The sequence below is a fragment of the Sus scrofa genome, chromosome 12 (genome assembly GCF_000003025.6).
Source record: "Sus scrofa isolate TJ Tabasco breed Duroc chromosome 12, Sscrofa11.1, whole genome shotgun sequence".
NCBI lineage: Eukaryota > Metazoa > Chordata > Mammalia > Artiodactyla > Suidae > Sus > Sus scrofa.
The window spans coordinates 22,788,760-22,814,521 of NC_010454.4; the positions used below are offsets into that span (position 1 = coordinate 22,788,760).

The 25,762-nt window shown below is 39.4% G+C and overlaps 1 protein-coding gene across 21 annotated transcripts in view; it reads right to left on the reverse strand.

Moving 5' to 3' along the window:
- CDK12 (cyclin dependent kinase 12) overlaps positions 1-25,762 on the reverse strand; it is a 76,033-nt gene that overhangs the window by 33,395 nt on the left and 16,876 nt on the right. For all 21 annotated transcript variants that reach the window (XR_002337130.1, XR_002337126.1, XR_002337137.1 and 18 more), the window contains exons 3-9: positions 24,928-25,104; positions 23,636-23,775; positions 22,463-22,633; positions 17,073-17,262; positions 8,712-8,768; positions 7,403-7,504; positions 1,261-1,338 (exon numbers count right to left, since the gene is read on the reverse strand). Coding sequence is in view for 7 of the 21 variants with exons in the window: in XM_005653931.3 (XP_005653988.1) it covers positions 1,261-1,338; positions 7,403-7,504; positions 8,712-8,768; positions 17,073-17,262; positions 22,463-22,633; positions 23,636-23,775; positions 24,928-25,104 (915 nt within the window). In the remaining 14 variants the exon portion in view is untranslated. The remainder of the gene's footprint in view (positions 1-1,260; positions 1,339-7,402; positions 7,505-8,711; positions 8,769-17,072; positions 17,263-22,462; positions 22,634-23,635; positions 23,776-24,927; positions 25,105-25,762) is intronic.

Sequence of the window (25,762 nt, forward strand, 5' to 3'; positions counted from 1 at the left end):
CCTCCTGAGGTCTGGGGGATCTTGGCTTATTAAATTAAAAGGCATGCAGAAAGGTAAAGCCTGACCTCACTGCTTTAAGGACAGAAGAAATAGGACAGAAAGACTGGTTACAAGACAGTGAAGAGAAAATACTGCCACAACAGTCCAAGATGATACACATATTTGGTTTTGTAAAGCATGTTTATCATCATCCACACAGATTTTAGTTACCAATTTTGTTCTGTTCAGTTAGAACCAATTTCAAAGAGCTGAGCTGGTCCTATAATGTCCCTAAAAAGGAAAACTGACAGAAGAGAGCCTATGATTGGAATTTTGCTGGAAAACTGAGTTTACCCAATAACCATAAGTTAAACGCCACCTTAAAAAAAGTCTGCATTAGTAGTTCCCATTGTGGCTCACAGTGGTTAAAGAATCTGACTAGCATTCAGGAGGACGAAGGTTTGATCCCTGGCCTCACTCAGTGGGGTTAAGGATCTGGCATTGCCGTAAGCTGTGGTATAGGTCGAAGACTCAGCTTGGATCCTGTGTTGCTATGGCTGTGGCGTAGGCCAGCAGCTGTAGCTCCAATTCGACCCCTAGCCTGGAAAACCTCCATATGCCTCGGGAGTGGCCCCAAAAAGCAAAAAAAAAAAAAAAAAAACCCAAAAAACAAAAAACAAAAACAAAGTCTATATAAGAGTCTATATAAGTCTTTTATTTATCCCCTGCAACCCTACTGGGGAAAAAAAAAAAAAAAAAAAAAAAAAAAAGAAAAACCCCTCAAACCCCACCCAAATTCCATCCCAACACAGAACCTCACAAAATTCTCTATTTATAGGCTCTCTTTTTTAAGTATCTGTATACATGTTATATCACTTTATAAGCTCTGAGCTCTCTGAAATCAGGGACCTATCTTATTTATCTCTGAAATCTGAAGTTTAACAGAGAAAGGAACTTGTTAGAGAACAGGTTCAAAAAATGTTTGCTGAATAAAGTTGATCTTAATCCTACTTAAGTAAGAATGGAACAGCTACTTGTAAATGGCATGCATTTATATGAAGAACTAATAAAAACTATGCAAAGAAAGATGTAAGAAGTAGGTAGAATACGACCTCTTTCCATATACAATCCATGACAAAATATACAGTGAACCTGAATGAGTGAAAAGAAACTTACTTGGACATAAGGAGCATAAAATCGTTTAGTAGAATGACTGAAAAGTGTTAGAGGATGAGATTACCTATCACATCTGGGCTACTCAGAGCACATGCACAGCTGTACCTGATCAGTTCTAGCTGAGCCAGTTCCAGATTGGCTTGAAAAATAGGCTTCTTTGTGAACAGTTCCCCAAGGATGCATCTAGAAAGAGTAAAACTGAGAGGTCAGGAGAGAAATCTCTGGAGTCTACTTAAAGTATGTCTCAATAAACTTTTATAGTAGTATTATCGGGCTGCATCTGATATACCATGTTGTAATTAAGCTCCAAAACTCAGGGCCTGAGTTTCATAAAAGAAACTCTTGCAGTAAAACACTATAAAGGATTTAGATTTGCCAGTAGATCAAACTTTTGCCACCCATAAAGGACAGTCTATAATCAGAGATAAGGAGTCAAGAGTCCTTTTCTATAAATCCCACTGTAAATTAAGGAAATAACTAAACACTATAAAAATCCACTCTTCAATTTCACAAAGATGTTCAGCAGTTCCAGTAAAAAGAGTATTAGCTTTTTTCATTCATCTGCTCTGTAGAAAATGCACTATACTATAGCCCTCTTGGCACTATATCTGTAAAGGAAGTTTAGCGTCATCAGCCAGGATCAGTCACAATAGGACTTTCAAATCTATATTGTTCAAACACCTTTAACATCTCAAAAAGGCCTTTCAAAACTATATTGACAGTTTCCCTGTGACACAGTGGGTTAAGTATCTGGCTGCAGCAGTCCTGGGTCACTATTGTGGCAGGGTTTTGACCTCTGGCCCTGTAACTTCCACATGCCACAGATGCAGTCAAAAAAAAAAAAAAAAAAAAAAAACAAAAAAAACAAAAAAAAAACAAAACCACCCACAAAAAAACCTACATTGACATGTTTACATAGTTTCCAAGTATCTCTCCACAAATTACTTATTAATTACAAAAGGAAAACTGGTAACTATTTATTGGGGAAAAGACAACATCTTAACCAAGTGACCAAAATTAACATTATCAATAAGAAGGTAAACAACGTTCATTTAAGTACAAATATAACACCTTAAAAAGAACACTTATAAAATAAAAAAATGAAATTCTGCCATTTGCAACAACATGGATGGACCTAGAAGGTATTACATGCTTAGTGAAGTAAGTCAGAGAGTGAAAGACAAATACGTGTATGTTACCACTTATAGGTAGATTCTAAAAAATAATATGAATGAATACAGCAAAACAGAGACAGACTCATAGAGGAAAAAAATAATGGTTTCTATTTGGACAGGGAAGTGGGGGAGGGCAAGACACAGACAGGTTAAGGGATTAAGAGGTATAAATTACTAAGCATAAAATAAATAATCACAAGGATACACTGTACAGCACCAGGAATATAGTCAATACTTTGTAATAACTTTAGATGAATAGAATCTATAAAAATTTGAATCACTACATTGTACACCTGAAATTAACACCATAAACCAACTATACTTAAAAAAAAACAAACATGTGAATATAAAAGCAAATGTGGCAAGATGTTAAAAATTAGTGATTCTAACATGAATGATCTCAAAATAATTAAGCTGAGTAAAAGATGTCAGAGGGAAAAAAAATCATCATATACAGTATGATTCCATTTACATAAAATCCTAGAAATGAAAATGAATCTATAGTGAGCAGAACAGTGGTTGCCTGGGAATGGGATGGTGTGGACAGGAGAGGACTACAAAGGAGCACATGGACAATTTTGGAGGTGACCATTATCTTGGTTGTGGTGATGGTTTCAATGGCATATACAATACGTCAAAATTTAAATTATACACTTTAAACATATGCAGTTTATTATAAACCTCGATTGAAAGATTTTTTAAAAAATTAGTGAATCTGGATAAAGGGTATATTTAAGTTCTTTGTACTAGTCTGGTACCTTTTGTATACACTTGGAATTGTTTCAAAGTAAAACATGAAGAAATTACACGAATATTCTATACTTTTTATATGACTAAAATATTTTATTCTTTAAAAAGTGGGGAAAGAAAAAATGATGAACAATTAATCTCTGGGAGTTCCCAACGTGGCTCAGCGGTAATGAACCCGACTAGTTTCATTACCATGAGGGGGTTAAGGATCCAGCGTTGCCATGAGCTGTGGTATAGGTCCCAGCAGCAGCTTGGATTCCGAGTTGCTGTGGCTATAGTGTAGGTCAGCAGCTACCACTCTGATTCGATCCCTAGCCTGGGAACTTCCATATGCCTCAAGTGTGGCCCTAAAAAGACAAAAAAAAAAAATCTTTTCTGGCCTGTGCTTTGAAATGACATTCATTTACTTATTTATATGACATTTATTTACGAAAAGTCCTAAGACCAATGTTTACAGTCAGCTCTCCATACCTTTAGGTTCCGTATCACACAGATTGAAAATATTCAGAAAAAAAAATTCCAGAAAGTTTCAAAAAGAAAACTTACATTTGCCATGCTAGCAACTATTTACAAAGCATTTACATTGTATTTACAACTATTTATATAGCATTTACACTGTATTAGGTATAAGTAATCAGAGATAATTGAAAGCATACCAGAGGATGTGTGTGAGGGTATGTGTAGGTTATATGCAAACACTACATCGTCATATAATGGACTTTAGCATCCTCAGATTTTAGATGTAGGGGTCCTGGAACCAATATCCCTGTAGATACAGAGCCATGACCTCTGTAAACCTAAAATTCTTCAGCTTGACAATACTTGAGAAAGCAAAACAAAGCTAGCTTTTAAAGTTGCTAGTACCTTTCTTTTGGAATACTAATGTTAATCTCAAATAACAATTTTTAATTTTCTCTCAAACCTTATCCAGAGATAGAAAAGTAGAAGTAAAATTTAATCCTATTTCTAATATTAACTGCCAAATTAAATTCCAAATTCAGTGTTATCACAACTGGAAAATAAAATGCAGAAAAAACAAACCCCGGTGAGTTTTCAGACTCTGGGTATAATTTATTGTACTAGTCTTTCTTCCCTGATTTTCAAACTGACTGCTCCATCAACTGTGTCAAGAACATCCTACAGGAGTTCCCGCTGTGGCTCAGTGGCTAATGAATCCGACTAGGAACCATGAGGTTGCAGGTTCAATCCCTGGCCTCACTCAGTGGGTTATGGATCCAGCGTTGCCGTGAGCTGTGATGTAGGCTGCAGATGTGGCTTGGATCCCGCGTTGCTGTGGCTCTGGCATAGGCTGGTGGCTACAACTCCGATTAGACTCCTAGCCTGGGAACCTCCATATGCCACGGGAGCAGCCCAAGAAATGGCAAAAAGAAGAAAAAAAAAAAAAAAAAAAAAAAGAATATCCTACAAAAAATATCTTCAGCGATACCACCAATCACCAAAGTAGTAAGTGCACATCAAAATCAGGCAAAATCTCAATTCAATGAGTCACTAAGCTTTAAAGAAAGTATAATTTTCTATAGTTCTAATTTTCAATTATGTTTTTGCATTTTCTTTTATTTCAGTTTCCAGTCCTTTGGTGGGGAATATGTCATTATGTAATCAACATTTTGCTACTGCACTGAGGTGGCAGGTTGCACAGACTGAAATAGTACCAACAGAGCTATGAACTTGCCCTGTGCATCTTAATGGGGCGTTAACTTTAGAGCCTGGTTGTGACAATTTAAATGCTAATACTGTTAAAGCAAATAGTCCAGAACACAAACACGCCCAGCTTGAGTCAGTAAAATTTAACTGAAGCTTCATTTGAATTGGTTATGCTACTACAGAAATTATGTTCTCTTTCTCCATCATCTTTTTGAATTTTGAAATAAAATCCTATAGTGCTCCTTTTAAAGAATGACATTAACAGAGAAGAGAAAGAATGGGGAAAAGTGATATGTTCCCCTGGTAAGTATGTGTATCACAATCCTGAAGTATGGAGAGCAAGGTCAGTGTATACAGATAAATCATACAGCATTAAGAAATAATTACCATGATCCATTTAAAACGTCTATGCCTCTAACATAAAAATTGTGGTCTCTAATTTTCTACTAAAAGGAACTAAGATGCATTAGAGAAATGGCCAATTCCAGGTTCTGAGGCAGGAACTGAAAAGGATGAGCCTTGGGGAGTTCCCGTCGTGGCGCAGTGGTTAACGAATCTGACTAGGAACCATGAGGTTGCAGGTTCGGTCCCTGCCCTTGCTCAGTGGGTTAACGATCTGGCGTTGCTGTGTGCTGTGGTATAGGTTGCAGATGCGGCTCAAATCCTGCGTTGCTGTGGCTCTGGCGTAGGCTGGTGGCTACGGCTCCGATTAGACCCCTAGCCTGGGAACCTCCATGTGCCACGGGAGCGGCCCAAGAAATAGCAAAAAAAAAAAAAAAAAAAAAAAAAAGAAAAGAAAAGGATGAGCCTTGGAACCAGAAAAACAATGAAGGTTACCAAAGACTACTATGGTTGTGTCAAAAAGTCCCAAGAAATAACATGAGTAAATTCCCACTGGTCAAAGACTACAGAAAAAAAAAAAAAAAAAAAAAAAAAGGAGTTCCTGTCGTGGCTAAGCAGAAACAAATTCGACAAGGAACCATCGTGAGGTTTCAGCTTTGATCCCTGGCCTCGCTCAGTGGGTTAAGGATCCAGTGTTGCCGTGAGCTGTGGTGAAGATCACAGACACAGCCAGATCCAGCGTTGCTGTGGCGTAGGTCAGCAGCTACAGCTCCAATGGGACCCCTAGCCTGGGAACCTCCATATACTGTGGGTGTGGCCCTAAAATGACAAAAGACCAAAAAAAAAAAAGACTGCACAGTTTGAAGAGGAATAAGGATTGATAACTATAAAGGATTAAAACACACCAAATATTTTTAAATCCTGAGTTCATAAATGAAACTAAAAAATGAACCCAAAATAACTTCTCCTTGGTCATCTTTGGATGATAATAGCCACCCTATCACTTTGAAAACCAGTAAATGAAAGAATTAAAACTTTTCTCTATCAGTTATACCTAGGGTTACCTAAATAGACAAGTTATATTTCTTCTAAGAAAAAATGATATGATTAGAATATCATATCACAGAACAACAAATGAATGGATGGACATGGATCACTACTAGATAATATTTCAAAATGAGACGATCATAATTATGTAAAACAGTGTGTGTGTAAATCTGCTCCAATAGGGGTGCATATTTTATTATTAGTACTGCCTGTAAAGATGTAAAATGATTAGAACTGCCTATAAGATGATAACAAAAAAATTTTTTTAATAAAAAGCATGCTGGGAGTTCCCATTGTGGCACATCGGTAAGGAACCCAACTAGTATCCACAAGGATGCAGGTTTGACCCCTGGCCTCGCTCAGTGGATTAAGGATCTGGTGTTGCTGTGAGCTGCAGTGTAGGTCACAGACAAGGCTCAGATCCCACACTGCTATGGCTGTGGCATAGGCCGGCAGCTGCAGCTCCAATTTGACCCCTAACCTGGGAGCTTCTACATGTCACGGATAAGGCCCTAAAAAGCAAAAAGCAAAATAAAATAAAATAATTTTTTAATAAATAAAAAGCACACTAATTTTTAATAGATTGTTTCATTTGTTTTTAAATTCTCTACAAATAATGCATTCAGTTATTGCCTATATTCTGGGCAGAGGCTCCCACTACTTCCTACTCCCAGTTTTGATTGCAAGTGACTATAGAATCTGTCAGAAGTACTCAAAACCACCTGTAAAGTAGTTTCAGTGTCAGTGAGTGGCTGGGAATCAAACCTGAATTCTCTACAATTTATAGGAAATAAAAAGAACAGGGAACCATGCTAGAAAATCATCATGAGGATGCGATCAGCAAAATCCAGTCTGTGGGAAGTTCTATAGGACAAATGACCCAATTTTTTTCTAAAAGATTGTAAAAGGGGAGAAGAACCAAGAGCGAGAGAGGGAGAATCTGTACTTAAAAGATTTGAGATAATCAACTGCAATCTATGGACCTTTTTTGAATATATTTGGATCCAACTAAGCTAAAAAAAAAAAAAAAAAAAAAAAAAAAAAGAGGGAATAAAAAGACTATTGGGGAGATGTTAAAAAAAAAAAAGACAAGTATATGTCTGATATTGAGAAATATTCAATAGATTCCTTTGAAATCTGGCTAAAAGTTTATCCCTATACTTTTGAACTTAAAAAAGAGCTACAAAAAGCTAAAGAAGAGATAAAACAGGATACAAGTTCAACGGTATGTGAGTTACAAACAAAAGAAAAGGTGAAAACAGCCTTACCCACAGCTCCAAACATCTATTGCTGGTGTATAACGCTCTTCTCCCAGCAGAAGTTCTGGAGGTCGGTACCACAGAGTAATGACTTTGTTTGTATAAGGACGACTGAAATGTAAAACACAACCATGAAGTAAATTTACAATGTCCTCCGATGACAAACATTTGTACAATTCAATGCACATTACAATAGCTGCCAGAGTTCCTGCCACGGCACACTGGGTTAAGACTCCAAATGCAGAGGCTCAGGTCACTACGGAGGTGCAGTTCAATCCCCCACCCAGCAGAGTGGGTTAAAGGATCCAGATCCAGTGTTGTCACAGCTGTGGCTTGGATTAAATCCCTGGCCCAGGAACTTCCACATGCCTCAGATATGGCCGTAAAATTTAAAAAAAAATGAAAAATAAAAAATAGCTGCCAACTGGAGATCATCTAAACAGCTCCTTAGCAACCTAAAAGTTCAAAAGTAAACAAGACATGGAGTTCCCGTTGTGGCGCAATGGTTAACGAATCCGACTAGGAACCATGAGGTTGCGGGTTCAGTCTCTGGCCTTGCTCAGTGGGTTAGGAATCCAGCGTTGCTGTGAGCTGTGGTGTAGGCCGGTGGCTACAGCTCGGATTCAGTCCCTAGCCTGGGAACCTCCATATGCCGTGGGAGCGGCCCTAGAAGAGGCAAAAAGACAGAAGAAAAAAAAAAGTAAACAAGACAGAAGTAGGTGATAAAGAAATAATTTGCATTCCAGCTTGGGTTGATTTACTTCAGTCTAAGGTAGATATAAGAATTTAGATTGAATTTACTATTTAAATCTAGGTGGTGGGAGTTCCTGGTGTGGTGCAACAGAAAAGAATCTGACTAGTACCCAAGAGGATGCGGCTTCAATCCTTGGGCTCACTCAGTGGGTCAGGGATCCAGCATTGCTGTGGGCTGTGGTGTAAATCACAGATGTGGCTCTGATCCCACACTGCTGTGGCTATGGCATAGGCTGACAGCTACAGCTCCCATTTGACCCTATGGGAACCTCCGTATGCGGCTTGCACGGCCCTAAAGAAAAAAAAAATAAAAGGATAAAGAAGGAGTTCCCACTGTGGCACAACAAGATCACCAGCATCTCTGCAGCACCAGGATTCAGGTTTAATCCCCAGCTCGCACAACGTGTTAAAGGATATGGCATTGCTGCAGCTTTGGCATAGGTCATAACTGTAGCTCAGATCTGATCCCTGGCCCAGGAACGTCATATGCTGTGGAGCAGCCAAAAAAGAAAAAAGAATAAAAAAGATTCTTATTTCCCACATGCAATTTTGAGAAATGACTCACCTCTCTTCAGAATTATAGAGCCGAGCAAGTCCAAAATCTGCTAGTTTGATCTGCCCACTGTAAAACAAAAGTAATTATCTTCATAAGTAACAGCAACAGCCTCCCAATTATATCTAAAGTCAAGTGCTAATTTAGGAGTTAAAGGAATTACAAAATTGAATTTAACCTCTCTTCTTTCAGTTCTACTCCTTTTTCTTTTCTTTTTTTTTTTTTTTGCTTTTTAGGGCCATACTTGTGGCATATGGAAGTTTCCAGGCTAGAGGTTGAATTGGAACTGCAGCTGCCAGCCTACACCATAGCCACAGCAATACCAGATCCAATCCTCGTCTGTGATCTACACCACAGCTCACGGCAATGCCAGACCCACTAAGCGAGGTCAGCATCCCGTGGATACTAGTCAGGTTAGTTTCCACTGAGTCACAACAGGAACTCCCCTAGTTTTACTCTTAATGGTCACTCTCCTTTTATTTGAAATTAAGCCTCTTTTGACTACTCTACTATATAAAGCTCTAGGCATTTTTTTGTTTTTTTGGGTTTTTTTCTTACTGCTACTGTATCTTTGGATTTGACTCCTTAACTAAATATTTCTTTTATTTTTTGGTAAACAACAGTGGCTAGAAAATGCTAGATTAAATACCTACTCTTGGGGAAAAAAGGAATGTGCTGTTCTAGATTAAGAGAGCTTTAAGAGGCCTAACAATTAAATCCAATTCATAATCTTTGACTGATTCTGGTTTGAACAAATTAGCTATACAAGAGATTTTTTTTTTGGGCCTCGCCTGTAGCAGGTGGAAGTTCTCAAGACCAGGGATCAAATCTGTGCCACAGCAGCAACCCAAACCACTGCAATGACAACAACGGAACTTTAATCTACTGCACAGCAGAGGAACTCCAGGAACTCCTATTTTTTTAAAGATATTTTCTTATCATAGTTGATTTACAATGTCTGTCAATAGGAACTCCTATTTTTGAAATAAGTGAAAAAACACAAAATATGGACTGTATGAATATAATAGGTAATAATTAATCTGAGGGATTTTAGGGTCAAGCATAATGATGATGTCTGTGATTTACTTTAAGTCAGGCAGAAAAATAGGAAGAAAATAGAGTAAAATGTTAACTATGTATTTTTAGTTATATTCATGTCTCAATTTCTTAAAATTTGACATCTGCCACAACAAAAAGTAAAACCACAACAATACTATGGCTAGAAAAAAAAAATATATATGGCATATGGAGGTTCCCACACTTGGGGTCAAATCAGAGCTGTAGCCACTGGCCTACACCACAGCTACAGCAATGTGGGATCCAAGCTATGCCTACAACCTGCACCACAGCTTATGGTAACGCTGGATCCTAAACCCACTGATCAAGGCCAGGGGAGTTCCCGTCGTGGCGCAGTGGTTAACGAATCTGACTAGGAACCATGAGGTTGCAGGTTCGGTCCCAGGCCTTGCTCAGTGGGTTAAAGATCCGGCGTTGCCGTGAGCTGTGGTGTAGGTTGCAGACTCGGCTCGGATCCCATGTTGCTGTGGCTCTGGTGTAGGCCGGTGGCTACAGCTCTGATTAGACCCCTAGCCTGGGAACCTTCATATGCCGCGGGAGCAGCCCAAGAAATGGCAAAAAGACAAAACAAACAAACAAGCAAAAAAAACTGATCAAGGCCAGGGATCAAACCCGAATCCTCATGGATATTGTCAGGTTTGTTAACAACTGAGGCACGAGGGGAACTCCGAACCTATGTTTTCAAACAGAGAACATACCTTTGATCTGAACAATTTTTTTGATGAATGTGACCCCTTCTATCAACATACTGCCATTATTTCCTATACCATAAAATTATACAACCCTGACCTTAAAGGGGTTCTCCTCTACCATAAAATTATACCACCATGACCTTAAAGGGGTTCTCCTATACCATAAAATTATACAACCATGACCTTAAAGGGGTTCTCAATCACCTTAAAGGTGATTCCTGAAATAGGAATCACCGAGAAATCATGTAAGTATTTCCTGGGCTCCATTCTCAGAGATGCTGACTCAGTAGCTCATGGTTCATGAATTAGCATTTCTAACAAGCCCACAGGTGATGCCAATGGTGGTGACCTTAGAACTACTCCCTGGAAGGGATCACAGCCACGTTTCACTCTAAGTATTATGTCTTTGACACTGATGTCAAATAATATATATATATTTTCATTTTGGCCTTCAGCATGGCATGTGGAAGTTCCTGGGCCAAGAACTGAACACAAGCCACAGAAGTGACCCAACCCGAATAAGTGACAATGCCGGATCCATAACCTGCTGAGCCACAGAGGAACTCAGGTAATATTTTAATAAAATGCAACACAAAATGTTAAGAAACAATTTAAAAAACATTTTGGATTAAACATATCTATCTATATTCCTGTGGAGCCTATTTATTCTCATTTACAGCTTGTGTTACCTCTTGGGGAACAAAAAGCTAGTTCACCTTTTTTTTAAGGGACTAGGAATATCACAGGTGTCCAATAGCTCAGATCTGACAGAAAGGTGAAACAGAAGGGGCAAAAAGACTATCCTAGAAGGTGCTCCTCAAAGTCTGAGCAATGGGACAGAATATCAAAACAAGGTAACTACCACCAACAAAATTTTACATTAAATCAATCTTTACCATTCCTAATAAAGATTAAGATGGCACCTTTCCTTCCTGTCCCACGCCTCATTACAAGTTTCATTAATAAGCAAATTCTAAAAAAAGCAAAAGGAAAGCAACAGCTGACCTAAGCCCTATATTGAGACAAAGAGTTCCTTAAATTTCTTGGCATCCTTACAGCAGAAATTGACAGAACACTGTAAATCAACTATAATAAAAGAAATTTAGGAGTTCCCATTGTGTTGCAGCAGAAACAAATCCAACTAGGAATAATGAGGTTGCAGATTCAATCCCTGGCCTCGCTCAGTGAGTTAAGGATCCAGCATTGCAGTGAGCTGTGGTGTAGGTTGCAGACACAGCTCAGATATGGTGTTGCTGTGGCTGTGGCATAGGCTGGCAGCTGTAACTCTGACTGGACTCCTAGCCTGGGAACCTCCATATGCTGAGGGTGTGGCATATTAATTAAAAAATTTTTTTTGGCATCCTTTGATCCCAAAGACTCAAGGCCAAGTCCTACTAAGGTAAGACTGAAAGTTAAAATGGAAATAGATATACGGATATGGAAAACTTGGCTAGACCTAAACATCACCAGCACCTAGTGTATTTCCTAATTTATCCCCTCCTCTCAGTAAAAAAACTTTCTTCACTGGAAATAGAAGTCATCAAGTAGGAGCTATTTCACATTCTTTTACCTATGAACTTCTTTGCAGCTATTGGCTTTCTTCCTTCACATACAGAAAAACTGTTAACCTCTTCTTGTTCAAAGATAATCAGTACTACCACCTGTTGCCTTGACCCCATCTCCTCCCGAATATTGCTCCTTTTCGGGTTTTTGGTTTTTTTTTTTTTTATTCAATCCTTTTTCTGTCACATATGGAACATATCGAAGTTCTCGGGCCAGGTATCACATCCAAACCACATCTGTGATCTACACCACAGCTGTGGCAATGTCGGAGCCTTAACCCACTGCACCAGGCCAGGGATCGAACATCCACAGAAGAGAAGCCAGATAATTAACCCACTGTGCCACAGTGGGAGCTACTAAAACTTTGTTCTTTTAAATTACTTTGGTTCTTTCCTGAATCTTCAATTTCCCCTTCACAATAAAAAATGCTTAAACCTCTACATTCTTAATAAAAACAAAATAATTAAAGTCACACCTACAATCACCTTCCCATCAATCGTGCTACCCACTCACTTACCCTCACTGTCACCACTGGTCTCTTAATTTTCAGATTCTCCGCTTGGGTCTTAAAATCTTTCTGCACAAGTTCCCATTGTGGCTCAGCAGTGACGAACCTGATTAGCATCCATGAGGATGTGGGTTCAATCCCTGGCCTCAATCAGTGGGTTAAAGGATCTGGCATTGCTGTGAGATGTGGTGTAGGTCGCAGATGCAGCTCAGATTCCAAGTTGCTGTGACTGTAACAAAGGCCGGTGACTATAGCTCTGATTTGACCCATAGCTTGAGAACTTTCATATGCCTCAAGTGCAGCCCTAAGAAGATTAAAAACAAAAACAAACAAAAAAACTGTCTGCATCATCTGATATCCATGATCACACATTTCTTAAACCTGCCTATTTTGCATTCATATTTCCTTATTTCTATTCGTCTGACCAGTCTCTAGGTTCCATCTTCTCACCTCTTTTCTATGCTTGGTAACTCCTGAATCTACACTGCTAGCTTGGAACTCCCATGTGCCTATTTGATGTCACTACCCTGGATATATAGCAGATATATCTGAAAGGGATTTAACTCTTTTCCCCAACCACCGTGCTCTACCTCTGTATTCCCTATATTGACCACTTTGTCACCTATCTATTTTCTCAAGTCAGAAATCTGTGAGTTATCTTTAAGTACTTTGATTTATTCCCTACCATTCATTCACTCACCAAAGGCTACTGATCTACCAAGTTATTTCTGTCCATCTCAACTAGTTATGCCTTGGTTCAAGCACAGGTCTCCCTGCCTCTAGTCCACACTTCATATAGTGAGCGTTCAGTGACTTTTTTAAAACGCAGACTGTGTCTCTCCTGTATCTAAAATGATTTGGTCTCAATTATACTTGTGTAATTAAGATAAAATAAACACCATGGAGCCCAATCCTACTGTTTTCCCTCTCTCATCAATTGCTTTCTCATCCCTGTCCAGCTGAGGACTCCTTACCATTCTCTCTAGGCCATCTCACCCAGAAGTCTCTGCAGACAGAACTAAATGGGCCAGAGTAGAGGCTGTGTGGATCAGACTAGACCATGAGACTCTTGCATCCTGCTTAGCAACCTGAGAAGGAAATTCAGTTTAGTCTAGAACCTCATCAGCTTCCTCAATATGTGAAGTCAGGGACAGAGAAGGGTCTGGGCCAAAAGAAAGGACTGCAGTTACTCCCTGGCCTGACACAATCCCTGAGAAGCAAAAGGAACAGAGGAAAGCATATTAACACTCTAGTCTAAAAAGCTGCAAGATGATAGCCATCATCGTCAAGTTTTTATTCTTTTTTAGGGCTGCACCCAAGGCATATGAAGGTTCCCAGGCTAGGGGTCTAACTGGAGCTGTAGCTGCCGGCCTACACCACAGCCACAGCAACACCAGATCCGAGTTGCGTCTGTGAGCTACACCATGGCTCACAGCAACGGCAGAGCCTTGACCCACTGAGCGAGGCCAGGGATCAAACCTGCAACCTCATGGTTCCTAGTCAGGTTCGTTTCCGCTGCGCCATGGCGGGAACTCCAAGTTTTTGAAGCATCATTACTGGGATACAGATTAACCAAGCCCATTGTGGGTCACAGGAATAGTGACAGAAAGGAATGAATAATCTTTTTTTCTCTTTTTGGGCATTTCCCCCCGACCCCCACCTCGAGCATACGTCTTCCCAGGCCAAGGATCAGATCCAAGCTACAGTTGCGACCTACATTGCAGCTGCACAATGCCAGATCCTTAATCCACTGTGCCAGGCCAGGGATCAAACCTGCCTGCATTCCATCGCTGCTGATGCCACTGAACCACAGCAGGAACTCCAGGAATGATCTTTCAATATCACAGTTTGTGGGATTTTCCATTTTGCTCAGCAGTTAACAAATTCAACTAGGGTCCATGAGGACTCGGGTTCAATCGGTTCAATCCCTGGCCTCGCTCAGTGGGTTAAGGATCCAGCGTTGCTGCAAGCTGTGGTGTATAGCTCACAGAGGCAGCTCCAATCAGATACCGCATTGCTGTTGCCGTGGCGTAGGCCAGCAGCTACAGCTCCAACTCGACCTCTAACCTAGGAACTGCCATATGCCGTGGGTTCAGCCCTAAAAAACGGCTATGTATATACACATACATACATGTGTACGTATATGTATATTTACATATATATAAAATGTTTTGTCTCATAAAGGTACAAATACATAGGTATAAAATTTGAAATAAAGCATTAATTGTATAATTTAAAAACAAAAAATTAACCAAACCAGCACCCTTCAATGGCTTGCAATTTAAGCTTCTTGGCAAGATATATAAGACCTTTAAATTGGCTCCTTGCAACTGTCCAGCTTTATCTCTTGATATTACGTACTTCACTTTTCTTACCTTAGCAATATTGACTTATTTACAGTTTTCCAAACATAACATGCTATATTATTTTCACATTTATATGCTTTTGTACAAACAATCTCTTTTGTCTAGAAATGTAACCCTATGTTGTTGGTCTTTATGATAAAATTTTATGCATTCCTCAAGACTGCATCTTCCCAGGAGGAGTTCCTATAGTGGCTCAGTTTGATCCCTGGCCTTGTTCATTGGGTTAAGGATCTGGCATTGCCATGAGCTGTGGTTTAGGTCATAGACACAGCTTGGATCCCATGTTGCTGTGGCTCTGGTGTAGGCCAGTGGACCCTAGCCTGGGAACCTCCATATGCTGAGTGTGGCCCTAAAAAGACAAACACACAAACAAAAAAAAAAAAGGAATGCATCTTCCCAGATGCTCCCGAATTCAAGAGAAGAAAAAAAGGCTTAATAAATGTTTATTGAATTGAGCAATTTATTTGCTTAGCTTTCTAAATAAAACTCTGAACTCTCGAGGGACCAACCATCCCATGCAGGACTTTTTAAAAATCAAGATAGTCCTGGGTAACCCTACAGAATTGGTTATCCCTGTTGGAGACAGGAAATAAGTCACAATTACTCCATATTCTTATCTAAATGATGTTTGTTAAATAGAACTGAACAGAAATGTTTTTTAAAATGGGTGCATCAGACAAAGATGGCTATAAATAGCCAAATTACCTACAGAAACAAACACTGACCTTATTTCAATGGTACAAGACTTGCTTTTTATTCTTCAATAGGCAGGGCTATTACAAAGACTAGTGTCAACAGTATAACTGATATCACCATCACAATTTAGGCAAAAAGAGAGGAAGAAAGCAGATTATAAAAACTTCTGAAGAATTAGCACTGTTTTTCACCAAATTCCTTTCCGTCTATACTATTAAAAACTGGGAGTAAGTTCTGCGCAGAAAGGTCAGTCACCAACTACACCTGTGTTTACTCTAAAATTCAATAACTGAAAAAGTCTCAAGAGCTGCTAAAAGAACAGGCATATTTCTCTCCACTAAACAAAGAAGAATTTCATTAAGAATTCCATGTGGGAGTTCCCGTCGTGGCTCAGTGGGTAACGAATCCGACTAGGAACCATGAGGTTGCGGGTTCGATCCCTGCCCTTCCTCAGTGGGTTAAGGACCCGGCATTGCCGTGAGCTGTGGTGTAGGTTGCAGACGCGGCTCGGATCCCGCGTTGCTGTGGCTCTGGTGTAGACCAGCAGCTACAGCTCTGATTCAACCCCTAGCCTGGGAACCTCCATATGCTGCAGCAGTGGCCCAAGAAATGGCAAAAAGACAAAAAGACGGAGAAAAAAAAAAAAAGAATTCAATGTGTGCTTGAATTTTCCTAGAACAACAAAAGTATTACTATTATTGTTGTTGTTGTTGTTTTATTACTGAGCCACAGCATATGGAAGTCCCCAGGTCAGGAGTTGAATCCAAGCTGCAGCTGTGGCAATCAGATACTTTAACCTCCTGCACCGAGCAGGGAATGGAACCTGCACCTCTGTGGCAACCCAAGCCACCTGTAATCAGATTCGTTGCCCACTGTGCCACAGCGGAACTCCCCACAAAAGTATGATTTACTAACTATGGCAAAAGCTCTTTAAATATTCCTGTAGGATGTAAGTGAGTCCCTAAAATATTTGCAATTCAAAAAAACCTTTACAATCCTACCTCTTAGTTCCCTTACCAACACTGAGTGTGGAGACTCTGCTGATCAGAGTACCCCATCACAGGAGTTCCTGTCGTGGCTCAGCAGTAACAAACTAGACTAGTATCCATGATGATGTGGGTTTGATCCCTGGCCTCCCTCAGTGGGTTAAGGATCTGGCACTGCCATCTGTGAGCTGTGGTGTAGGTCACGGACACAGTTCAGATCCTGCGTTAATGTGGCTGTTGTGTAGGCTGGCAGCTGTAGCTCCATTTCATCCTCTAGCGTGGGAACTTCCATATGCCGTGGGTGCAGTCCTAAAAAGCAAAACAACAACAACAATCGAGTACCCCTATCACAAGTTGTTCCTAAGGTACAGACATCAGACATATGTAAATGTAAAATACTGCATTATTGGGTCTACCTAAAACACAATTAACTAGCTAAAACTAAGGGGGTCAAAAGAAAATGCTTCATATGGTTTCTATGTTACCTGTTGTTCAGCAAAATGTTAGAACACTTAATATCCCGATGCAGGAAATTCTTTTTGTGACAGTAATCCAATCCTTCCATCAGCTGTTTCATGAATGACTTGATATGGTCCTCAGAAAAGTGCACCAAACCAGATTCCAACAGTCCCATTAAGTCATGGTCCATATACTCAAACACAAGGTAAAAGGCTCCTACATAAGATGAAAGAAAATATTAAAAACGAGAAAAAGGATGCTAAAATCACAATGCTTCAAATTTTAATATAATTCTGGAGTTGACCATAAGCTCTCTGGAAAAAACATTTAATTTTTTTTTTTCTTCTTGGCCTCGCCCATGGCACGTGGAAGTTCCCAGGCCAGGGATCAAAACCAAGCCAAAGTCACTGCAGTGACAATGCTGACTCCTTAGCCAACTGTGCAACAAGAGAACTTCAAAATCACTTAATTTTAAACATGAAGAAACTGAAACTCAAGCAGCTGAACAATTTGCCCATTCTAATAATAAATAACAGAACTACCATTGTAATTAATCCTCTGACTCACAGTCCAATGTTCTTTGGACTACTTACTAGTTGAGGTGGGACAACTGCCCCAATTATGTTGTGTAACAACTAGTCTTTTTGTGATCTAATGTGTTGGCAAATTAGAGATCCCTTGGGCCAAATCCAGTTAGTCTACTGCTGTAAATAAAGTTTTATTTGTGACACAATACCATGCCTACTTGTTACACACTAAGACTATTTTTGTGGAAGTCTTTACCCTAGTTAATAGCATGCACATAATATGTCGGGGTGGGAGTTCCTGCTGTGACGCAGCAGAAAACAAATCTGACTAGCATCCATGAGGATGCACCTTTGATTCCGAATTGCTGCGGGTGTGGTGTACGCCAGCAGCCATAGCTCCTATTCGACCCGCAGCCTGGGAACGTCCATATGCCTCAAATGCAACCCTAAAAAGAAAAAAAAAAAAAAAGGCCAGGGGTACATATATTATAAATTATTAACAAAATTTATAGTACATAGGAACTGAGGAGTTCCGGAGTTCCCGCTGTGGCTCAACAGGATCAGTGTCTCCAGAGTGCTGGGACAATCCTAGGCCCTGAACAGTGGGTTAAGCATTCAGCACTGCTGTAGCTTAGCTACAGGTTGTAACTGCAGCTCGGATTTGACCCCTGGCCTGGGGAACTCTGTATGCCTCAGGGCGTCCAAAAAAGGGGAAAAAAAAAAAAAAAAAAAAAAAAAAAAAAGAATCAAGGAGTTCCCTAGTGGCCTAGCAGTTAAATATCTGGCAGCACTGTCACTGCTGTAGCACAGGTTCAATCCCTAGCCTGGAACTTTGGCAGGCCATAGGTGGGACCAAAAAAGCAAAAAAAAACCATCTAATTCAACTTCCTAATGGCTAGGGGGTCAAACTGAAGCCGCAGCTGCCAGCCCACACCACAGCCACAGCAATGTGGGATCCAAGCACAGCAAAGACCTATACCACAGCTCACAGCAATGCTGGATCCTTAACCCACTGAGTGAGGGCAGGGATCAAATCTGTACCCTCATGGATATTAGTTGGATTCATTCCCACTGTGCCACAAACTTCTCCCTAAATTTAAAAGTAGAAAAAAGGCTAAGAGAATTGTAAAAGACTTGAAATTCACAGTATCTTTCCACTTTTGGCACAGTGCATAATAGAGGCAAATAAGAAATACTAGACCTAGGAGTTCCCTGGTGGCCTAATGGTTAAAGGATCTGGCGTTGTCACTGCTATGGTAGTTTTGACCCCTGCCCTGAGGACTTCTGCATGCCACAAGCATGGCCAAAAAAAAAAAGAAAGAAAAAGAATAGAAGAGATACTAGACCTAAGTTAGATAATGATCCTTCCCATACAAAATTCTTCTCTCAGTATCATAAAGGCAAGGATTCTTAGTCTACTGGATAGACTTTAAGGACTCTGAACTCTCTGAAAGAGCACACAACATTTTAAACACAAGTGTACACATTTTAAATGTATTTTTTTGAAGAATGGATCCATAAGATATTTTAAAAGGGCCATGACCCCCCAAAACTTAAGAACCCACTGCATTAAAGGAATGTCTTAGGAGTTCCCATTGTGCCTCAGCGGTTAACGAATCCGACTAGGAACCATGAGGTTACGGGTTCGATCCCTGGCCTTGCTCAGTGCATTAAGGATCCAGTGTTGCTGTGAGCTGTGGTGTAGGTCACGGACATGGCTTGGATCCGGCGTTGCTGTGGCTGTGGTGTAGGCCGGCAGCTACTGTTCCAATTCGACCCCTAGCCTGGGAAACCTCCATATGCTGCTGGTGCGGCCCTAGAAAAGGCAAAAAGACAAAAAGACAAAAAAAAAAAAAAAAAAGGAGTGAAGGAGTGTCTTAGCTTTAGCTAAGACCTCATACAAATTAGAAGAAAACACTAATACTGTTAAAGATGAGTAAATAAAGGACATAAAGAGACAGCTCGAAAAAGAGATAATAGGAGTTCCTGCCATGGTGCAATGGAATCAGTGGCATCTCTGCAGTGCCTCGATGTAGTTCGATCCCCAGCCTGGCACAATGGGTTAAAGGATCCAGCACTGCTGCAGCTGCTGCAGAGACTGCAACTGCAGCTTGGATTTGCTCCCTGGCCTGGGAACTCCATATGCCAAGGGACAGCCAAAAAAGAAAAAAAAAAAGAAAAAAGAGAAAGTAAGTAAACTTACAAACATGGGGAAAAAATGTATAATTAATAAAAGGAATGCAATCCAAAATAGTATCATTCATACTTCACTTATCAGATAAGGTGACAAGGTTTTAAAAAGATAAAGAGCATTAGGGAGAATAAAGTGGGATGGGATTCACTGGTGGGACATAGATCATCACTACCTTTTTTAAAAGCTATCTAACATTAAATATGAAAATTCCCTTCACCAGATGAATTCTACTTCTTGAAAACTATATTAAGAAATAAATTAAAAATGCAAAGATTTACGTACAAAGATGTTCAATGCAGTGCTATTATATTTTTTTAACTGGCCAACTAATTGCTCAACAAGGACTGGTGAAATAAACATGGATCTGTCTTTATGTGCAATCATTAAAACATATTAATGATACATGAAATTGCTTATGACAAGTTATCAAACACTAAATACACCTTGATCTCAGTTACATTAAAATAAATACAATATAAATAACCAGAAAGAAATATGACAAAATGCTAACACTAAAGTGATTTTCTGTCTGTGGTGTACACTGGGAGGGAAGGGGAGAGAAGAGACTGCTGTTTTCTTTTACTTTTTTTTCTTTTCTTTTCTTTTTTTTTTTTTTTTTAAGGCTGCACCTGCAGCAACTGGAAGTTCCCTGGCTAGGGGTCAAAGCCACATCTGCAGACCATGGCTCAGCTTGTGGCAATGCCAGATCCTTAACCCACTGAGCGAGGCCAGGGATCAAACTCATGGACACTATGTCAGGTTCTTAACCTGCTTAGGAATGAAGAGAACTCCTCTTTTTCTTATTCCTCTATATTTTCAATTTTTCCACAGTGGGCATGTATGATGTCCATTCATTTATTCATTATTTTATGATTTTTTTAAAAAAGCATTTACAAAGCACATGGTAAATTATTTAAATAGTACCTACAGAATGGTATGGATAAAAAGCAAGAACCTCTCAGCATTCAATGAACATTTTTTTGGGTTGCCTTACAAAAATCAGCTATTCACTGTATTATTTTTATAATCAGAAGTTAAAAATATACCTGGTATCCTTAATTCTATTTCAGTCTAATTTTGATAAATCCATCTATGCAGAATTTTTTATTTTCTTTAAAACTACTTCCCCCAGACTGAAGAGGTACTAATCTCCTAATGCTAATATTATCAAGGCTTTGTAAAGAAGTTCAGCTTAACTCTATTCATTACCTTCCTAATTTCAATCATATTCTGTCTTAACATTCCAGACTATATTCAAAGATGCCTTCTTGGAGTTCCCGTTGTGGCTCGGTGGTTAACGAATCCAACTAGGAACCATGAGGTTGCAGGTTCCATCCCTGGTCTCACTCAGTGCGTTAAGGATCCAGCGTTGCTGTGAGCTGTGGTTTAGGTCGAAGATACGGCTCGGATCCCACATTGCTGTGGCTGTGGCGTAGGCCTACGGCTACAGCTCTGATTCGACCCCTAGCCTGGGAACCTCCATATGCTGCTGGTGCAGCACTAGAAAAGACCAAAAAAAAAAGATGCCTTCTTTTCACAGCTGCCCATCTATAAACTTTCAGATTTATTTTAATAAAAGTAGGCTGGGGAGTTCCCGTCGTGGCGCAGTGGTTAACGAATCTGACTAGGAACCATGAGGTTGCAGGTTCGGTCCCTGCCCTTGCTCAGTGGGTTAACGATCCAGCGTTGCCGTGAGCTGTGGTGTAGGTTGCAGATGCGGCTCGGATCCCGCGTTGCTGTGGCTCTGGAGTAGGCCGGTGGCTACAGCTCCGATTAGACCCCTAGCCTGGGAACCTCCATGTGCCGTGGAAGCGGCCCAAAGAAATAGCAAAAAAGACAAAAAAAAAAAAAAAAAAGTAGACTGGGTGTCAAAAAGAGGCAATTTCAAACATAAGTATAGAAAAAAATGAATGAACAATTTTATCCCCTAAACAGAGATAAAACTTAGAAATCCAGGAAAACAAATCACTATGTGACCTAAGAAGGTTATTTTAGAAATACCTGCTTTGGATTCCAAACCATATGAGTAGAAACTATGTAAAAATACAAATACATGTAAATGAAAAAATGATGTAAAAATGAGAGTAACTATCAAACCTGATCTTCAATTTCCATTATTGTCATTACAATTTTTTGGGGAAAAAAACTTCACAACATCGGTTGGAGTTCCTGCTGTGGCACAGTGGATTAGGAATCTGACTGACTATAGCGGCTCAAGTCTCTGCAGAGGTGGGGGGTTCAATCCCTGCCCCCGTGAAATGGGTTAAAGGATCCAGTGTTGCCCCAGCTGCAGTGTAGATAGCTGGTATGGCTCAGATTCAATCCCTGGCCCGGGAACTTCCATATGCTGCAGGTGCAACCATTTTAAAAAAACATAGGAGGAAAACCTTATATTGCTTACGTGCTGGCCTTACTAGGTATTATAACAGACTCTAATTTTAATAATTAGATTAGATTTTAATGACTTACAATGACTTCTAAAAGTTTAGGAGTAAAATGATGGAAAATGGGCATTTTATAAAACAAGCACTGTTCAGCACAAAAGGAATCTGTTAACATCTTAATTCTGATGTGGATTAAAGAAATAAACTGGATTTTAGTACAATCTGTTAAAAACTGCCAACAAGCAAAGAAGCTAAGAAAGGAAAATAAGATATACCAATCTACTCTGTAGAAATGTGATTCTATTTAGTACCTTTGTCCTTCTTGAAGTCCAGTGCATCTTGCTTATCTGTGACAATTTCCTTCATGTTAACAACACTTCGGTGGATTAGCTGGCGAAGGATTTTGATCTCACGAATGGCTGTGATTGGGAAGCCCTCTTTTTCATTGTCCAGTCTCACCTTCTTCAGAGCTACTAGCTCTCCTGCCACAACAAATTCAAACTGTTATATTATCAATTAGCATTTCTTAGCCACCATCATGAACCACCTAAAATAAGCTCTAGCTGTGAGAGACGGACTAAAGGCCTATTTAAATGCTACATGCCAGATGCTTTTCTATTGTTTTTAAAATAAAAAATCTCAGGAATTCCCACTGTGGTGCAGTAGGTTAAAGATCTGGTGTTGTCTCCATGGCGGCTCAGGTGGCAGCTGCGGCCAGATTTGATCCCTTGGCCCAACAACATCTAATGCCACCAGTGCTGCAAAAAACAAAAAACAAAAAAAAAACAGACAAAACCATGTTCACTTTCTTTGATTTTTTAAGACTTTAAATTTTTTTTTTTTTTTTTTTTTTTTTTTTTTGCCTTTTTGCTTTTTCTAGGTCTGTTCCCGCGGCATATGAAGATTCCCAGGCTAGGGGTCTAATCGGAGCTGTAGCCACCGGCCTATACCACAACCACAGCAACATGGGATCCGAGCCTCGTCTGCAACCTACACAGCTCACAGCAAGGCTGGATCTTTAACCCACTGAGCAAGGCCAGAGATCGAACCCGAAACCTCATGGTTCTTAGTCAGATTCATTAACCACTGAGCCACGACGGAAACTCCAAGACTTTAAAATTTTAATTCAATATTTGGTTAGGCCTAAAAATTTTGGATTATTAAAACATAGCAATAATTCAACTACTTCATTTTATCTTTAAGAACCAAACCTCTACCAAAAAACAACTTATACATTTTATTTTTAGCTTCTCTTATTAAATTCTCAGCAATTTGACTATAAAACATTTACAAAAGAACAACCAGAAGAAAGGTTTTCCTAGACAGTAATAATTATACTATTCTTTTGGAAAATTTTAGTCTTTTTAATAACTTTTGGAGACCAAATTAGAACTCAAAATTTACTTTTGCTAAAATCTACTTAAGACATCAATATTGCTAAATTTTTAACCTTCTGACATGAAGAATTCTGTGGCAACATTTACCTGTATCTTTGTCCTTGGCTTTATATACTTGGCCATAGGTTCCCTCTCCAATAATCCCAATAATGTCAAACTTGTCCACACAGCGTTTCCCCCAGTCACTTTCTGTTTGTCTTCTTTCTCCGTAACGAGGACAACAAATTCTAAAAAGAGCGAAACAAAATTAAAAACAGACAAAAAAGTTATTTTTAAAAATTAAGTGTATTCAGGAGTTCCCTTGTGGTGCAGCAGGTGAAGGACCCAGCATTGTCACTGCAGAGGGCTGCTGTGGCATGGGTTCCATCCCTGGCCCAGGAACTTCCACATGCAGTGGGTGTAGCAAAAAAAAAAAAAAAAAAAGCGCATTCAAAGAAGAAAACAGAATTATTATTACTATTTTTTTTAGGGCCACACCACAGCATATGGAAGTTCCCAGGATAGGGGTTGAATAAGAGCTGGAGCTGCGAGCCTGTACCACAGCCACAGCCATGCCAGATCTGAGCCAAACTTGTGACCTACATCACAGCTCATGGCTACGCTGTATCCTTAACCCACTGAGTGAAGCCAGGGATCGAATCCATGTCCTCCTGGATACCAGTTGGGTTCATTATTGCTGAGCCATGACAGAACCCCCAGAATTCTTTCACGATGATTTCTTTGGCTCCTGAGTCTTTTATCAGTTTCTTTATTAAAAAGGCAATAATCAAATGATATGAAAATAGTTTAAACAGTCTCTGACAGTGGCTAAGACAGATTTTTTTTGCTTTAGAAGGAAATAAGATCAATTAACAATAGATTTGCTGCTTACTTCTAACCTCTATTGAGTACTGGCTTCCTCAACTATAGATTGGGAAAATAATCCCTACATCATAGGGTTACTGTGAAAGTATAATATGAGGCTTTGGCAATAATATGTGATCAATAAATAGCAACTTTTTATTACTAAGATTCTACTACATTTATGGCATGTTAATTTTCGTAGTTTAGAAAAAAAAATTCTCACAGCTACTAATTTTTCATTAATGTGTACATTACTCCGAATAAAAGGCATTTTTTCTTCTTTAATACTCTAGGTATTATGAATCAAAAGATACAATGGCATCAATGTTCATGGTACATTTGCATCTGGAAAACTACTGCTTTTCTAAAAAATACAGTGAGGTATCCATGCAGATGAAAGGCTTTTAAACATTAAAATAAGATCTACATTTAGGCCTAATCTTAGATGATCCCATTGGTACAGGCTGTGGAAGAGCAATATTAAGGCCCAAAAGTAAGAAAGCTATAATTAAGGACGAGTTCTTCCAAAAACTTACTTTGGTCTCTTTTTGTATGGTTGCTGAGGTGGTGTGATTGCCTTTGGTTCTGGAGAGTCTGGGGGAGATGGATCCCCACCAGGGAGCTCTGGAGGGAGAGGGAGGTCTGTGAGTAGGTGACGTGGCCTTTGTTCCTTCTCTTTCTTTACAGGTTTTGAAGGTAGGGTTTCTTTTGGACTAAACAACAGAGAAAAGAAAAGAAAAAAATCACAATTACTTAAAGGTTGTGCAAATAAAACTTTTCAAAGATTGTAACATCTATTAAAAGATTACAAACATTTTACTTTAAAGGGAAAAAAACCCAGAAGTATAACAAATAAATGGAGTTTATCAGAGTTAGATACTTGGATCTTGCAGAAAAACAAAAAACTACATTTAAAAACAATTTAAAAATCTAGGATATTATTTGTAGATCCTTTAATGAACTTCTTCTTTAACATCCTCCCTAAAATTCTATCTGGATTTTTTTTAGTGAGATGAAATAAAATGCAGGAAATTATCTTAAATTTGCAAAGTACCACTGCAATTCATGGAACCACCAAACCTATTCTATATATTAACCAGGAGAGACTTAAATAACGATTGAAAGCCCAACAATGTAATATATTGCTAAAGATGTGGAGAGAAAATTGGAAAAAGCCAACAGTATTTCAGAATGTTTTGTAAGAAATACGGCTAAGCTTGAAATCAAAAGTAGTGGGAAATATACTGATTTAATTGGTTTGGAAGCAAAAGGCAACCACATCTGGCCAGCCAAAATGGATAAATAACCCTCAAACTAAAAACCTAAAGAGAAAGAGTCCAAGAGACTATTTCAGAATCATTAAAGCACTGG